The sequence below is a fragment of the Enhydra lutris genome, unplaced genomic scaffold (genome assembly GCF_002288905.1).
Source record: "Enhydra lutris kenyoni isolate GAN:26980312 unplaced genomic scaffold, ASM228890v2 scaffoldscaffold13, whole genome shotgun sequence".
NCBI classification, from domain to species: Eukaryota; Metazoa; Chordata; class Mammalia; order Carnivora; family Mustelidae; genus Enhydra; species Enhydra lutris.
The window spans coordinates 12885266-12903093 of NW_019154097.1; the positions used below are offsets into that span (position 1 = coordinate 12885266).

The 17828-nt window shown below is 47.3% G+C and overlaps 1 protein-coding gene across 1 annotated transcript in view; it reads right to left on the reverse strand.

Moving 5' to 3' along the window:
• The window catches only part of LOC111145612 (ATP binding cassette subfamily A member 1), a 126092-nt gene that overhangs the window by 31031 nt on the left and 77233 nt on the right, over positions 1-17828 (reverse strand). Inside the window, exons 12-26 of the mRNA XM_022500621.1 lie at positions 16501-16698; positions 15557-15762; positions 14481-14657; positions 12549-12771; positions 11298-11519; positions 10671-10875; positions 9544-9657; positions 7356-7527; positions 6193-6324; positions 5200-5342; positions 4865-5002; positions 3699-3919; positions 2715-2787; positions 1501-1703; positions 99-147 (exon numbers count right to left, since the gene is read on the reverse strand). Of these exons, the coding sequence (XP_022356329.1) occupies positions 99-147; positions 1501-1703; positions 2715-2787; positions 3699-3919; positions 4865-5002; positions 5200-5342; positions 6193-6324; positions 7356-7527; positions 9544-9657; positions 10671-10875; positions 11298-11519; positions 12549-12771; positions 14481-14657; positions 15557-15762; positions 16501-16698 (2476 nt within the window). The remainder of the gene's footprint in view (positions 1-98; positions 148-1500; positions 1704-2714; positions 2788-3698; positions 3920-4864; positions 5003-5199; positions 5343-6192; positions 6325-7355; positions 7528-9543; positions 9658-10670; positions 10876-11297; positions 11520-12548; positions 12772-14480; positions 14658-15556; positions 15763-16500; positions 16699-17828) is intronic.

Here is a 17828-nt window from a genome sequence, read left to right on the forward strand (position 1 = left end):
GGATAAAACAAGTGAAAGGGAAAGGCACACTACTGGGGAGCTAAGACAGCCTACAGGAGGCACTGCCCAGAGAGCATACAGTTGCCCCAGAGGCTTACCTGAGGTCTCCGCATCCACCCCGCTCTCTTCAGCCACTTTGAGAAATATCTGAAAAACAGGAGTGAGAACAATATAAGCACCATGTGATGAGAGCAACCATCACCGCCATGATTATTACATTACTGAGTGGCTTGTTAGCCCCTGAAGACAAGAAGGAAAAGCTGCATTTATCAATAATACTTTGCCAGTCACTTGGGAGTGAAGGCATTTTTCACCGGAGAACACATCCCCAGTTGTGAGAACTATCAATCCAGACAATCATTTTCAAATTAAAGGTAGGACATTAGAACACCAGAGAAGAAATGTGTCCTGAATCTACAGGGAGCCATTGTTAGGTGGGTTCTTCCAGGTGTATGGCCCCCAGATCTTTGAGTAGGCCAGCATCGTGATAAGTCATCCAAGACCAAATGATCAAAAGATGATGGGTTTCCCATTACTAGAAATAGTATGGCAGGGACTCAAACATCATAAGAGAATGTGAACTAGCCAATGATTTCTAAACTCTGAACCACAGACCACGGCCCGGAAAGCATGTAATAAAAGCACAGACGTTGAGGTCTTACCTCTAGAAATTCTGATCCAAAGACCCTGGCGCTGAGGACTCAGAATTTCTATTGTCAATAATAACCCCACAGATGATTTCTCTTATGGCCAAGCTTGGGGACCAATGGGCCAGACAACTTTTGTATCCTTTCCAGCACTCCAGGTTTATGAAGCTATGATCTCTAAAGGGAGGTGGTACTGCTACACAGTAAAGAGAGCATGGGTTTTGTAGCCCAAAAACCCTCAATGCTGACCCCTGCTCAGTATCCCTGAGTGCCCACTTTATCATCTTATTATGGGAATAATATTAAGTTGCAATGATTTTTATAAGATTTTATTTATTTAAAGAGACAGAGTATGCATAAGCGGGGTGGGGGGATAGGGGTGGGGGTAGACAGAAGGAAAGGGAGAGAGAGAGACTCCCAAGCAGACTCTGCGCTGAACACGGAGCCTGACACAGTGCTCAATCTCATAACCCTGAGATCATGACCTGAGCCAAAATCAAGAGCCAGATATTTAGCCAACTGAGCCACCCAGGAGCCCCTACAATAATTAAAACAACCCCACACACCCAGTTCAGCACCAGGCACACGTGGATTTTCCATAAATGTTGGCTCTTTCCTATGCGTGGCCACAACAGAGCCATGTCAGGGAGCCATCCTAATACAGCTCTCCTGCTATCTTCCACCACAACTTTAAAGGGTTAACTGTGGCCAATAATACCCCAAAATCAATGATGTAAGGACTCAAATGACCAATTCCATGGTAATCCTATTCCTCTGGGGGAAAAGGAGGCTACCTGTCTGGCCTTGGGACTGTGGAACCTGCTCTACACAAACAGTCAGTCACCAAACTTACTTCTTCCAGAGTGGTCTCCGAGATGCCATAACTAGAGATGCCCAGGTCTGAGAGCCGGTCATCAATCTCATGGAAGAGTTCCACGAAGGCCCCTTCTTTGGCAGCTTCGTAGGGCAGCACGTAAGTCAATTCATGCCCAATGTCTTCCACTAGCCGGGCCTCAGCCACATGCTTCCTGATGAGATTGGAGATGGCAGAGACATCTGTAGGAACCAAAGCACAAAGACGGCTCAGCCGGCTCAGAGGCCTCCCATCAAGAGCCAGCCATGCCTCACCTTCTCCCTCTGCCTACTCCTCAGAAGCCAGCTGCCCACACATAATACCCATTTCCGATACTCAAGTCTTTCCACATGTTCATCTCTGGCCTGAGAGTTCCTGGGGCAAGGACTAGGTCTTACTCACCTCTGTATCACCAAAGCCAGGAACACTATAGGTTCCCAGTACATTGTGGGTGGGTGGGTAGGTGGGTGGGTGGGTGAGAGGAAGGAAGGACCGAAGGGCTGAAGGAAGGAATGGTGGGTGGAAGGAGGGAAGACTTTCAGAGGTTGAAAGTCTTGTGTCTATTGCCTAAACTCTAAGATTCTTCCATGGAAAACCTGAGTAAAGAAAAATTAAATGATTCTTCACCCTTCCTAACCTTCTAAAGGAGGCTCCTTCTCTTTATGTCAGTAAGGGACTAATCAAACAGTTTCTGGAAGGAGACATCTCCTTGGAAAACGCCAGGTATTAGGAATGGGCACAGATGGACACAGTAAAGGCTTCTGCTCCATGGGTGTTACTGGTGACACTGGTGTCCTATATATAGCTCCAAAGGGAGACCCAGCAGACTGCTCTCCATCTCCTGGGCTCTCAGTCTCCTGAGCTACTGAGATCCAATCCCTTCCCCAGGGCTTGGCCCTCAGCTCCTCATCCCTGGTCACCAGTGTCCAGCCAGATCTATTCCCCAGGAGATCCTCCACCCCCAGTCATGTCAGCCTCTCGGGGACACTGCCCTGCCAGCTGCCACACCAAGCTCCAGGCTCCCCAGCAAGCATTAAGCCAATCTGCCACCAAGCTGCACCCTCTCCCAAACCCCACCCCAATCCCCAGCCCCAACCCAGCAGCAAACCTTGAGTCAGCGCCACCAGCCTCTGCACCTCTCCTCCTCTGCCTCCACTCTGCCCAGCTCGGGGAAGCTCAGGCACCACCTGAATAAGAAACCCCAGAGTCCTTACCGATGGTCAGCGTGTCACTTTCATGGTCACTGCCCAGGCCAGCATCAGAACTGCTTTGAGAAACACTGTCCTCCTGATGGCAAAGAAGGAGGTGAGAATGGGTCAGGGACCGAGCAAGGTACAGCCACCAGCACCTTCGCCAGGGAGGGCTTCCATGAGGCTCTACCATGTGGCTCCTCCTGGGAGGCATCTGACTGGGCAGCCATGGCTTCTGTCTGACATGTGTGTGCTGTGTGCACGGGAGGTCAGCACAGAGCTGGCCGCTGAGTGCTGTCACCAGGCACTCACTGACCCTCCTAGGCATGGGATTCACCTGCCTAGTTGTCTAGCTCGGGGCCTCTCAAAGTTTGATTTCTGTTGAGCCACCAGGGGACCTTGTTAAAATGCAGATTCTGATTTAGTGAGTCTGAGCTAGGCCTGCGTTTCTGCATTTCTAACAAGCTCCCAAGTAGTCCCAGTGCTGCTGGTCCTCACACTTTGAGTAACCAGTCACTAGTTAAAAGGTAAATAAGCAGATAAGCGTTGAAGTTTGGGATGTCAATGTTTTAGGTGCCACTGGTTTCAGCACACAAATGAATCACAGGCATGTACTGTGGAACAGAGGAAAACCTACCTGGTTATTGGGGTTTGGTCCCACCTCTGCTATTTACCTGCTCAGTGACCTACAAGCCTCATTTCCCTAATCTGAGATAATAATCACAATACCTCCCTCCCACTATTGCTCTGCACTTGGAGATGACGGCAGTTAAAAAAAAAGTTTATAAGTAATAACATGTGTGATTCAACCTCACTCTGACTGCAGGAACAGATGTGGCCTGAGCTTTCCACAAAGGAAATACAATGTGACTCCAAAGGGACTGCAGTGCAGGGAGACGGTGACCCCCCAAGTGGCAGATTGCGGTGGATGTGGACAGGCCACTCACAGCCAAACAAGTCCTGACTCCCTGGGCCCGGCACCAGCCCAGCACCGAAAATACAACTCACCTTTTTCAGGTATGACACAGTGCTACTGCTATTTCTGCAGGAACTGAGGGAGGATTCCACGTCCTTTTTGACCAGGGTCAGGTAGTAGCCTGTTCCCAGCTGGTTCTTCAGGAACAGGGAGGAGCCCACACAGCACAGCTTTCCATGGGAAATGATGGCAATCCTGTCCCCCAGGATGTCTGCTTCATCCATGTGGTGCGTGGAGAGAATAATGGTGCGGCCTGCCAGGCACAAACACAAGGATGTGGGACAAGTGAGGCCTATTGGTTCTCAACAACAGAAGCACTGGAACTACAGACAGATCAGCAGGGACCACTGAGGCAGAAGAATCTGGAAGCCTGCATGGCAAAGCCATCCTCACAGAAATCAGAACAGGAACATACATTTGGGAATTTGCCACATACCAGGCAGGGTGCTGGGTGGCCTGCATACGTTCTTATTTAACTAAATCTTCTGTGAGGCAGGCACTACTGTTATTGTAGGCAAAGAAATGGAGACAAGTTAAATGACTTTTCCAAGGTGTCAGGGCCAATGGGAACTGACTCCAAAGTCCATATTCCTCATCTGCTCATCCACTCTTTCAACAAACATATACAGAGTACCATGCTGGGGACAGAGATAAACAAAGACACAGCCTCTGTTCTCAGTCACCGGTCTAAAAGGGAACACAGCTACAATAGACATTGTAAGCTCTAAGCTAGAGGTAGCTCTGGGGACCATACCCTTATCCCCATTTCTCTTCTTGCCAGCCCCTAGATAATGAAGGGCATACACGTTAAGTGTCTTATAAATCAGGCTTTCCTTCCACATCCATACCATGGGTGAGCATAGAGCTTTAAGAAAAGAAGTCCCTGGGGCTCAGTAGGTTAAAGCCTCTGCATTCGGTTTGGGTCATGATCTCAGGGTCCTGGGATCGAGCCCCGCATTGGGCTCTCTGCTCAGCAGGTAGCCTGCTTCCTCCCTCTCTCTGCCTGCCTCTCTGCCTACTTGTGACCTCTGTCAAATAAATAAATTAATTTTAAAAAAAAGAAAAAAGAAAAGAAGTCCCTTATTGTTCTTGAGAAGCAATTCTGATGCTCTATCAAGAACAGCCATGAGCCACAGCCACAGGCATACCTCTCAAGAGCCTCTAGCTCCCTCCCTCGAGATAAACACACATCAGCTACCTTGTCGGTATTTCAGCAGGAGCTCCCATATTCCCCTGCGGGAGTAAGGGTCCACACCAGCTGTGGGCTCATCCAGAATGACAACCTTGGATCCCCCAACGAAGGCCAAAGCCACAGACAGCTTTCTCTTCATTCCACCTATGAGAGAGAGACATTACAGGACCAGCCCCAGACAGCGAAAGCAGAGGCAGTGAGAGACGAATGGAGGCACCCACCTGGGGACAAGCCAGGGACACATTTCTGACCTACTCACCCACCCCTACACTGGGACTCTGGGGCAGCTGTTGCTTTTCCCATGGCGGGGGGGGCAGGGTGTTGGAGGAAGGGGAACTCACCTGACAGTTGACTTGTTTTGCTTTTCAGTTTGCTGGGTGGCAAACCAACATCCAAGGCCATCTGTTCCATCTCTGCTTTCACGTGCTTCTCCGAGAGCCCCTTCAGACGTGCATAGAACCAAATGTGTTCTTCCACAGTCAGCCTGGGGACGCAAGGGCAGGTCAACTCCATACCCCACAGTGCTTCCTGACCCAGAACAGAAGAAAACAGGCACGTTTCCACTGCCCCCTCCCTGACCTTTTCTAACTTTATCAACTTCTGAAAAATAATAGGAAGAATCAAGACAGAACAACTGTAAGCAACCACTGGAACTGCTGAAGACGCCAAAGCTGGTATGTGACTGGTCTGTTCCAGCCTAATTCCAGCAGGCCTGGCCACCAGACATCAGGCAGTTGCAACTTTTAATCTCAGGCCCTCAAGGGGCTCACCCCACAGCCCCATTGACCAAGTAACTGGGTCAGAATTCACCTGGAGCAGCCCCCTCCAGGAACTCAGAATGTGCAAGAAGGGAGGTCCCTGTGGAGAACATGAACCTGAGTTGTTCAATTTAGGTAAGAGCAAATGGGGACCCAGAAGGGGAGAAGTCCTTGCCCAAGGTCACAGAGCCCAGGTCTTTCTCAGCTCCACCACGAGGGCTCCCTGAGGGGGCCTGAATTACAGACAGGCCAACCTGAAAGGAAGCAATGTCTTCAGCAGGAAATGCTGGGCCAGAGTGTAGTGGGAGAAGGGACCGGCTAATTGGCCCCTAAAGGGTCAGTAATGGAAAGCACCATCTCCCAAGGGCTCACCCATCAGCTGGACTGATGGGACATCTCTCACCCGACAATCACCTCCTGCTTCTCCTAAAACGGAAGGACAACCAGGTCTCACCGTGCAGGGCGGTGAGACCCACCACCCTCACAGAAGGTAGAATGCTTAAGTCCCTCTCCACCCATGACTCATGACAGACACATGCAGGTAGGGTCTGCTTCTCAGTGCGCACTGGTACTCACATGTCAAACAGCACGTTATGCTGGGGGCAGACCCCCAGGTTCTGCCGGATGCTGCTCATCTCAGAGCGAATGTCTTTCCCCAGGATGTAGGCAGTGCCCGAGGTGGGAGGGAACAGCCCAGTCAGGATTGACCTGAGTGCAAAAGTTTAAGAGGCAAGAGTCAGTGTTATCCCCATTCCCCCGGAAATGCTCCATGCCCGGGCGCAGAGCCTGGCACCTACAGCAGAGGCATCAATCCCCCTACACGTACCCCCATTCCTTCCTAACAGACCCAAACTGACCCCTACAAAGCAAACAAGTCTTTGCTTTAGTGGATAACCAGGAGAAGTCCTATGTGTTGGAAAGGGCATTATCAGGACAAGTGTTTTTTAATGACTCCACTTTGCAATGGAAAGTACAGTTTGAAATATACATTTTCCAAGTCTAAAATCATGTCCATGAAAAATGGACAAACCAGAAAAAGTTATTCAGTGATAAAAATAGTGTTTTGTGTTAGGCAGTGGGATTTCTGTGTACCTTTTAAAAATTACCTGCAATGTTCATATATTGACTTTGCATTAACAACAACAACAACAACAAAAAAACAAAACAAAACAAAAAACAGGAAAAGATATGCCCTTGGCAATAGTTGAGGGACCGCACTGAAAGTCACTGAAGCTAACTCTGGTGTTTATGTGCTCCCTCGTGAAGCTGCCCGTCATAAGGTCTTTATAGGTCTCTAATGGTCCCAGAAAAGGCAGTACATGGCCAGCTGTTTCTCACACCTCCTTAGCGACAGAGCTCCTGGAAATCACTACTTCCCTCCAACATATCAAATCTTCCCATATTCTTGCTTCATAATTCTAACAAAACCAGCTCAAAAGGAGACCATTTCCCAGAGCTGTCACAGCCTTAGGGTTCCAGGAACAGGGCAGAATTCTGAGAACCAAATGGGAAAGGTCACCAAGAGGGCTCCCAGGCTGTTTTCAGGCCGAGGAAATATCTAGCCAAAACCGGCAGTGAGGAAAGCACTCTTGTGATGAGATAATATCTCACATTCAACTCCTCCCCTTAGCATTGCTGCCCTTACCCCAGTGACCAATGCAGTGCCCTTGCATCCTGATTTCTAACTGCACTCTGGAAACTACCCACAGCAGACTCTGACAGTCACACCCTCCTCTTACATGGTGGTGGTCTTCCCAGCTCCATTGTGGCCCAGGAAGGAGGTGATCTGGCCCTCATAGAAATTCAAAGCCAGGCCATCAACAGCCACCTTCATGCCATCCCGGTAAACCTTCATCAGGTTCTGAATGGACACGCCCAGCTTCAGGTGTGTGGGTTCCTCCTCCATGCAGACTGTCAGAAGACAGAAGACAGGATGGGAATGAACCCACGGCAAATACCGAAGAGCGCGGCACAAAGACACAGGGGCTCGGCTCGTGCTCTCACAAGTGTCTTCTCTCTGCGGATACTTCTGGTTTCTCGGGCAAACACTTATTTAGGGCCTATTTGGGCAGGAGTGTTGGAGATGGGAATTCACTGACAAAGGCACATTCACAGTCTATAAAGACTCGACAAGCAATTAAAACACAGGAAGCTAAAAGAGGTTTAAAAAACACATCTAAAGATGCTGTAGAGCTGTGGAATACCCAGCCCACGGAACACGACTCAGCAGGGAAAAGGAGTGAACTGTTAATACACATCACAGCCTGGACGGATCTCAAGGGAATGATGCTGAATGACAAAAAGCTGAACTCAAAATGTCCTATAGTATATGGTTCCATTTACATCACATTCTGGAAATACCATGTGGAGAAAGGAGTAGTGGCTGACAGGTCTCAGGGACTGGGGAAGAAGTTGGGGGGATGGCTTTCAAGGGGCAGAATGAGGAAGTCTGTCTGGATGGAACAGTTTTGCATCTTGACTGAGCTGATTACATGAATCTCCATGTGGCAAAGTGCACAGAACTAAATGCACACCCATGAATGAGTACATGTAAAACTCTACAGTCTGAAGGAGGTCTACACACTGTACCAGTGTCAATGTCATGGTTTCAAATCTGCGCTGTAGTTATGCAAGGTATTACCACTGGGGGAAACGAAAATGAAAGGCACAAGGGAAACCCCCCCCAATACTATTTTTTGCAACTTCCATGAGTCTATAATTATTTTAAATAGAAAGGCCTTTTGCTTGTTTGTTTTTCAATGTCACGCAATCTTGGAGGAGGAACTGTCTGACTACTTAGGAATCTAGAAGGACTACTTCAGGGGTAGGGATACAGAACTAGATCTTGAGGAAGGAGGAGGAAAGCAGGCAAGTCAGAGAAAGTGTTCTCCTGTGAGAGGACAGAGTACATACAAAGGCATGTGGATGTGGAAGAACAGGACATGTTCTAGGAGACTGAATCCAAAGGCTGGTGTTAAGAGGAGTTTGGGTAAGGGGCTCCTGGGTGGCTCAGTGGGTTAAGGCCTCTGCCTTCGGCTCAGGTCATGAGGCCAGGGTCCTGGGATCGAGCCCCGCCATCGGGCTCTCTACTCAGCAGGGAGCTTGCTTCCCTTCCTCTCTCTCTGCCTGCCTCTCTGCCTACTTGTGATCTCTACCAAATAAATAAATAAAATCTTAAAAAAAAAAAAAAGAGGAAATTGAGTAGGAAGAGCAGGAGAAGAAGCTGGGACAGTGGGCAAGGGCCAGTTGTAGTTGTCTAGAATGCCTAAGAACAGCAGACTTTTCCACTGGCAACTTGGGGAAGGCACAGAAGAGATCAGCAGAAAGGGACTCATTAACTACTTAGGAAGCCACACTAGCACAAAGATAGTTTTTCTGCAAGAACCAGAGCAAAGAGCCCAAAAGACAGTTTGCTAAACTGTGGGCACCCCCACCTACAATCAGGAGCCAGGAGAGGATTAGGGCCCTGAGTAATGAAGGGTGAGAACATCAAGAAGCACAGGCTGAGCTCTGAAAGCCACTTGGTGTCAGCCTACGCAGGCTCATATAGCTATCACTGTGACGAGGCAGGCAGTGAGGTTATGGTTCTACAGTTTTGTCTTTACCTCCTCTTCCTAGATGTTAATTTATCATGAACAGTGTGTTCATGGGGATGGGGGTGTGAATGTATAGATATCAGGGCCTCTTTCCTAGAAGCCAGAAAAACAAAGGCAATGTCCCTCAAGGACCCAGAGAGCGACTCCCCAATAAGTCAACAATAGCACTGAACATGAATGTCATGGGAGAATTTGGAAAGATGCACTGTATGTGATTTCTTTGCTCCTAGAGTGGTTTCAGACTCTCTAAAGGGCAAAAGCCATCCTTTGTCCCTGACAGTGGGGGCAACAGCCCTTAGGCTAAGGGGAGGGCAGGTTTGGTAGCACTTACTTTCTGATACCCCCTTCTGGCTGGAACCAGGGTGGCTCTTCTCATCACTTTCCTCACCAAACCAGTAGGATTTGGTGCAAGGAAAATACCAGGGCCTAGGGATTCCATACTGGCCTGCAAGCAAAGATAAAAACCAAGATGGAAGCCAAGCACAGCAACATCCTAGCATTCCCGAGGTATCCCAGCCAGAACTACTCCCTCCTTGACACAGCCTCTGGCAGTGGCACCCTGGAATGGAGGTGGGGCAGTGGGAGCTCACATCTCCTGAGACCTACTATATGGTCAAACAACCCCACAAGGCAGGTTATCAGCCCCATTTTACAGATGAGGAATCTGAAGGATAAGTAGCCTACTGAGGTCACTCAGCCAGTAAATGAAGGACTCAGAATCTGAACCCAGATCTGTAGGATACAAAACGGCATATCCACTTTAGGAAGCTCATGTAGAGGTAATGAACGTTCCGCATACACTCCCTCAGAGGAAAACCGGGGAAGCAGAAAAAATTAAACCTCATTCTCGTAGAATTTGATCTATCCAAAAATGTATCCACGGCAACTCCTGGTCAAGAAGATTTATTACGGGAAGAACTAAAATGAATTTTTATGAATGTTAATTTGATTAAATCACAGATAAAGGCTTAAAGCTAACATATCTTACTCTTCACAAGCTACACTCAGGGAACTCTGCTGATGGTTCATCCTAGGGATACAGAATCAGAGAACTGGGCCAGCACTGGAAGGGGGAATCCCCTGGACTAGGTGACCCAGTATGACCCAACTGGTGTCACTTCCAAGCACCAACACTGACCAGCTATGTGTCCATAGGCCAGTTAGCTTGAGTCCTAGTTCTCTCATTTGCAAAAAAAGTGGGTCTAAGAGCAACTGCCCTGGTCTACACAACACTTTGCACAGCACCAGCACAAAGGGCTCAAGAAATGAGGGCTACAGCAGTAGTAAGCATCAGCTGCTTTTCCTTGGTCTGTTTGCTTGTCATGGGGCTAAAGTCACAGTCACTTTCCAGGGACCTCCAGGCCCTGCAGAAATTCTACCACAGACACGGCAGAGCTCGGCAGCCAGGAATTACATTTCCCCAGCTGATAGCTAAAGGTGTGTGGAAGCTCCATGTACCTGGAAAGACAGCCTCAATGTACCATGTCATCACTCCATAGAGAAAGGTGTCGAACAGCATCATGGAGACTGAAGTGGTGAGGTTGAAGCCATCTTCCTCCATGGGGCTCTCAAACAGGTTGTCCCACTGTACCCCAATGCCCTGCTCCTCGAAAAGGGCAAAGTACTCACAGCCAAACCCAAAAGCCACAGGAGACAGCAGGCTCTGTGAGAAAGAGGCAAAAGTCACTTATCCATCTCTTCGTCTCTCATTTCCTAACACTTCTAATATAAATTCCACCTAGAGAAATTTGAATTTGCAAAGTGGATCAATTACAAGATATGGAAGTATTCACCTACAGATCCCTTGAGGGGAGTGGGCTCACCAGCAGCATATAAAAGGATTCTATTTATAACCCCTCATTATGCACACACATTTCAGAAATGCATGCACGGGAGAGCGTAAAACTTTTAGAATTTTATGCTTCCAAAGATGCCCCAAAGACTCAGCAATCCTGTACCGCCCCGCACACAGACACACACGGACACGGACACACACTCTCATTTTCTGCTCTCAGCTTGGACTGCGAGAGGGAGGTGAACTACCAGGGGTGGCTGTATGCAGCTACTTCCCAGGGGTGTTCTCACCACGAAGATCTTGAGTGTGAAGCCCACGTAGTCTTGCCAGGCCACACACAGCACATAGGGCAGGTACAGGATAAAGTAGATGATGCCCCCACAGGCGGCCGCCAGGTTGGCTCTGGAGAATAGTGTGCTGATCAGGAAGCACTGCAGGATGGTCACCACGGCGAACACAGATAGGAAGACAAACACCACGCTGGGGTCACTGTAGGGCAGCAGGTTCCCTAACTGGGAAGGAAGAGACCTATTAAATGCACCGCCTCAATAAGCGAGCACGTCCTCGCATGATCTGTGGGAAAAAGGGTTTATTCATACTCTTCTGAGAGATATTAGGGAGGAGCAGTGCTGCTCACTGTTCTGACCAGGAAACTGAAGATTAAGTATAGTTCCCTCTCTTTGACAACATTTATTTTTACATGATACCTCCTTAAATCATTATAAGGAAAGATTAGCATATAAACCTATTAATATATGGGGTGGCACAGAACAGCACTGCCCAGGGACCCCTGCAGAGGGAACGTGTTGCCTGGTTGCCGCAGCAGACACACTCTAGATGTCAACTTCTCTGGGTCTGTTACAGCCATAGAAAGCTGCCCGGCCCTGGGGCTCATGATTCCCATGACTGACTGAGGGGCCCTGGGGCTCATGATTCCAATGACTGATTGAGGGGCCCAAGGTCTGGGATGTCAGGGTGGTAGGCCTTGGGCCTAGATAACACAGCTCAACAAGGGACAATTCCAGTAAGCTGTATATGCCCCCAAGGGCCCGTGGAATTGGCACTATCCTGCTTCACAACTCCTTCTCCTGCTCAATCTTGTACTTTCCCCATCCCTTCCATAGATGTTGATCCCTAATAAGTACCCCTGCACCAAACTCTCTCAGCCTCTGCTTCCAGAAAAACCTAATCTGCAATAATACACATCCCTCTGATTAGTGTTTTTAGGAGTTCTGGCAGAATCACCAATCAATACATCTGAGGAGATGAACAGCTCTCAGATGCTGCATGAACCACTGCCTGGAAGACGTCATGGCACAGGTAAGTGGGTGCCTATGTCAGAAGCACGAGCCCTGGTTCCAGCCCTGCTCAGAGGCCAACCAGTTGAGTTGACCCTGGGCAAGTCACTCTCACTCTCCCCAGATCCAGAAGGAGGAAACTGTAGATGACATGTCTGACCCCTTCCTTCCCAAATAATCTTTGCTTTTCTCCTCACAGCCTGTAAGTCCCTGGGCAGCAGGGTGCCAGTGTGGCAGCCTTACTTTCAGGATGACCACCAACAGGGCGGCGCTCACGAGCAGAGGAATGAGGCTGCTGATGAACCAGCTGAACCAGAGGATGCCATTGTCCAGGCCCATGATGCGCATGGTCTCCTTCAGCCGCGCCTCCTTCTCGTACACGATGCCCTTGATGATTACAGCCACCGAGTAGATCCAGGCCAGCGTCATGAACAGGGGCATGGACCGGCTCATCACCCGCAGGAAGCTGGAGGCCCCAGGGAAGGGCGGGGGGAGAATTACAGGGAGTGAGATTCAGGCTCAGAGCCCCGGGCCCCCCAGCCGTGCGTGCGAGAGGAAGCCCTGAGACGCAGTGAACAAGGGGCAGGCTCGCTGGAATCCCAAATGTACAGGTTATCAAATGCTTCATGAGGAGCACAACGTAGTGTTAACAGTTAGACGAACGACATGCTGCCGACTCGAGTTTCTCTGGGGCCTGCTTCAGTCACTAGATGACTGTGAGGTGTGGGTTATTTTAAAGATTAAAACAAAGACCAAAAAACCAACTCCTTCTCTCACAGGAGTTCGACATCTCCAAGGTCATGTCCCGATTGCCCTGCACAACTTTTCTCACAGATAACCCAGAAACGGACTCCAGGCAGCTCTGGTCAGTCATAATTCAGATTCCAAACCAGAACAGGAAAGGCAGTGCCATGAAGTAAAAGGGACACAGAATTTGGACCCTGGAACTCCAGGCCCAAGTCCCAGCTTTACTACTTAGGCACTTAGCAGCAATGTGACAACAGGCAGAGGTACTTAATGCCACTAAGCTCCCCTCCTATCCTCATCTGAAGGTATCCTTTCTAGAGTGAATCTTGGCTGAGGGAGATCTTTGGAAAACTCTGGCTAATCTTTCTGACGGTGAAAGACAAGATCATTCAGGGTGACTTGGAAAAGCTAGAGTGAGCCACACAAGGAAATAGCCACTCAGTGCAAAGCAGAGAACAAACAGAAGAGGAACCCCACTCCTCCTACAGTCTGATCTCTACACACGCACACCACAACAGAGACTGAGAGAATTTCCAGAGTTTGGAAGAGACATTACAGATCCTGGATGCCTACAACTACACCTCTAGCCGTGCTCTCTCCCAAGAAATCACTAGGGGGCGGGCACCTGGGTGGCCCAGTCCGCTCAGCATCTGACTTTTGGTTTCAGCTCAGGTCATGATCTCAGGGTCATGGGATCAAGCCCCACACCCCAGTGGAGCCTACTTAAGATTCTCTCTCTCTCCCTCTGCCCCTCCTTTTCCCCTTCCCGCTCTCATTCTCTCTCTTTAAAAAAAAAAAAAAAAAAAAATCATTAGATTCAAAGGCACAGTTCCCACAACAAGATCTTGGCAGCTCAGTGACTTAACCTTGGAAGATTATCTAAAGTCCAAGATAAAAAGGCCTTGTTCAGTTTTATTTGGATTGTTTCAAAATGCCGTTTACCACTTATAAACAGTAAGTGCACAAATGGATCCGCATGCAGCTTTTATAGGTCTAGACCACTGTTTCTGAGTCTGGGGGACATACAAACACGTGTATGTGCCTGCACGTGTTTGCCACAACACATCCGAAGTTTGCAGACTGAGCAATAACTGACCGAAAGGGCAGCATATGTGAAAAAGAGAAGCGCTGGTAACTACAGATGGAAAAGGAGAAAGGATTCCAGGATGTGCACATGTATTTGTCAGTGCCGTGGCTGGGACCATCAACTACCGATACCCGGCATCTTATTTCCTAAAATCTTCAATGAATTTCAAAAAAGTTTTTTTTTTTTGTATCAACACATACGTGAAATACATAAAATCAAAGCATCCGATCTCCTCCTTCGGATGTATGTGCACGCATGGGTGTAAGTATGTATGTGCAGGTACTCTCTCTGGGGACAGCGTTACCCAGTTCCATGAGGATGGCGGCTCAGTGCTAACTTACATGTCATCAACGTAACAGGGGTAGGGCATCTGCTGCACATAGACACCAGTTCTCTTCTCAGTGCCCGTCAGCACCCTGATGATCGCCTGTTCCACTACATCTTGCAAGTAGGCAAAGCCCCCCCAGACATAGCGCATATCCTCAAAGGGGTCAGCCCGAGGACCGGGGTCCCAGTACCTAAAACCAGATCACAGGTCATCAAATATTCCCAAAAAAGCCAATCACCCACAATCCCACCACCAAGACAGAGCCCCTATTTTCATCTTATATATTTATATCTTATTTTCTAGTCTCAAGTGTGCACATATTTTATTTTTTTATTTAAATCCAACTAGCCAACATATAGTATGTCATTGGTTTCAGATGGAGAGTTCAATAATTCCTCAGTTGCATATAACACCCAGTGCTCATCACATCACCTGCCCTCCCTAATGTCCATCACCCAGTTTCCCCATCCCCCACTCCTCTCCCCTCCAGCAACCCTCAGTTTGTTTCCAGAGTTAAGAGTCTCTCACGGTTTTCCTTCCTTTCTCATGACATCCCATTCAGTTTTCCCTCCCTTTCCCAATGTTCCTCTGCGCTGTTTCTTATATTCCACATATGAGTGAAATCACATGTTTTTAAACAGATATAATGAGAATGAGCATACCACCACCAAAATGTTGGTTTGGGTTTTTCCCCCCCTTCTTTGGCTTCCTAACATTGCATCAAGTGGACATACCAAAATCTGCTTAATTATTCCCTTTTTTACTGGCAGTTTGCCCTTTTTTGTAAAAATGGGTAATGCTACCGCAGGGAACCTTAAGAGCTTTACTTCTTCTTTTCTTCCTATTGATTTAATGCCATGGGTTTAATTCTCTTGAACAGAAATGCTGAATCAAAAGATGGTATTTTATGACCTTTGAAATAGCTGTCTCTAGCAATGAATGTGCCACTTTCAACAAAATCATGCCACCAATTAGAGTTATTTGGGGGTGAAATTTCTACCAAATTATTACTTAAAACAAAGTGCCTCTAGTCATTTTAGTTGCTCTTGACGTCCCCCAAACTGGCTGGTGTGGTGGGATTGAACTCACCCATCCTTAATTTTATTTGTCCTCTCCACATTGTCAATGTCCATTCGGATCTTGTACTTGACATGATGGGGAAGCTCCACGCTGCCAGGAGTGATTCCGGTGAACACAATCCCAGCCCAGAACTTCCGCTCATCCAGCAACTCCATGGACTTGTTGATGAGCCGGACTTCTGTTGCTACCGGTTCGAGCTTGTTCAGGTTGACACACTGACAGAAGAACAGCCTTCATGAGAACTCTGGTGGCCCGGAAAACACACGGCACCCAAGGCAGACTGTCCTGGGAGGGGCGTGCTAACTGCGTGACAATTCTATCCTCACCCTCTCATCTTCTCCTGAGTCATTTACCAATATTCGATTGAGAACAGATCCTTTTGTTTTTTTAATGGCAATTTAAGAGAAATGCTACAAATATTTAGAGTTCAGTTACTTATATTGATTTTTGTGGACAGAAAGAGGTTGAAACAATGATCATACCTCATTTTCCTCTATTTTCTTCACAATATTCAACCATAACTAACCAAATCAGCAGACCCCGAAAAACCCTTATTTGCTCCTATGAAGTCACATAATTTTTAAAACTAGATTCTTAAAATATAATGTATCCTATTAGCGCTCAGATAAGCTTCATAAATAATGCCTTTTTAAGGGCATGCTTTCTTGCCTTGAGGTATTGAGCTATGAAACCTTGGGAAAACCAAGAAACCCTTCTTGGAGACCAAATAAAGCTAGCATTAGTCTGTTTATTCATTCATTCAGTCATTCAACTAACATTTAGGAGTGTCTTCTGTACACCAGGCCCTATATTGGGCTGGAATTTAGCCCAGCATATACTGGAAATAAGATTATACATTATTTCTGAACTTTCCTCCAATCCAAACCTTATTGTACCGTCTCAGAGAAAGAAGCAAAAGACTTTTCCAAATGATCCATGGAATGGGTCCTCACCTCCATGAAGCGAGAGATCGTCTGGATTGCCTGGTCAGTCTCATTGAAGGCTTCTCTCCAGGTGTACACAGAGCCATTAGCAGACTGGACATCCTCTGGGTGCTTGGCCAGAAATGCCAGGATATCTTTGGCAGTCCAGTCTAAACCATCCAATTTCTGTTCCCAAAAGTGGTCATTGCTTCTGCTGGCCAATAGCATCTGCCATTCCAATGAGAAGGTACGATCAATAAACACCAACTCAGTCTAGATACTAAGTCTTATATGATTTACAAAACCTAACTTTTTTACATATGTTGTCTCTTTTATCTTCACAGAAAACTGTGAGGTAGATTAACAGTGTTGCCACTTTACAGGAGAGGAGAATACAGAGGTCAAAAAAAAAAAAAAAACAGTATGATCTTAAACCAAGGCTGAGTCATAATGCTAATAGACATGGAGCTGAGACTCAAAGTCAGACTAGTCTGAATCCAGAGTCCATGTTTCCAGCCTAGCTTAACAGTGTTGACTACAGTAACAACAGTGATCATACTTACTCTGCACAATTTTTATATTAGATCATTTATATGTTTTACCTCACCCAACTCCATGAGGAAGATCTGTCTAAAAATTCCCATTTGCAGATGAGAAAAAATTCCCTAACATAAGGTCACACAGCTAAAAAGTAGCAAAGCTGGGGCATGAAACATGGACTCTGATTCTACCATACCTACCCCCTGCATTATATTTTCTTCTGCTTTTGAGACTCAAGCTGATGACGCCTCATACACACCTTATCTCTAGACTGAATTAAGACAACCCCACTTGTGCTGTTTGTTTACTTTGGGAAAATGTTACCATGATAAAACCAGGTAAAATTGCAGCATGCATGGATTGTGGTGCAGAAGAGGCCCGTCTTCCATGTCTTGTTCCCTGGGTTTCCCATGGAAGTCAACACAGAAGAGAAGGACAAACTAATCTGGTGTTCAACCAGTAGACCCAGAGGGCTGGGGCAGAAGCCTGCACAGGTGTTGCCAGAAAAGCAGGTTAGCTTCAAACTCAGCTCATGGAAAAGGAGAAGCAAGTATAACTCCTGTCACACCTTCAAGGGGGAAGATGAAATTCTAGCTCTACTGAAATGGAATCTCTAAGGAGCCAAACACTGCTACTTTTTAAATCAGTCTTATTTCCACTAACAATTTAAGTTTTTCCCCCATGTGGCTTCATATTTATTATTTTAATGGGAGCATAATGGTATTATTGAGTATATATACTATAATTTCATTAAGTATTCCCATACTGCTAAGAATTTAGCCTATTTCTAATTTCTCACAATAACAGTTATTATAGCA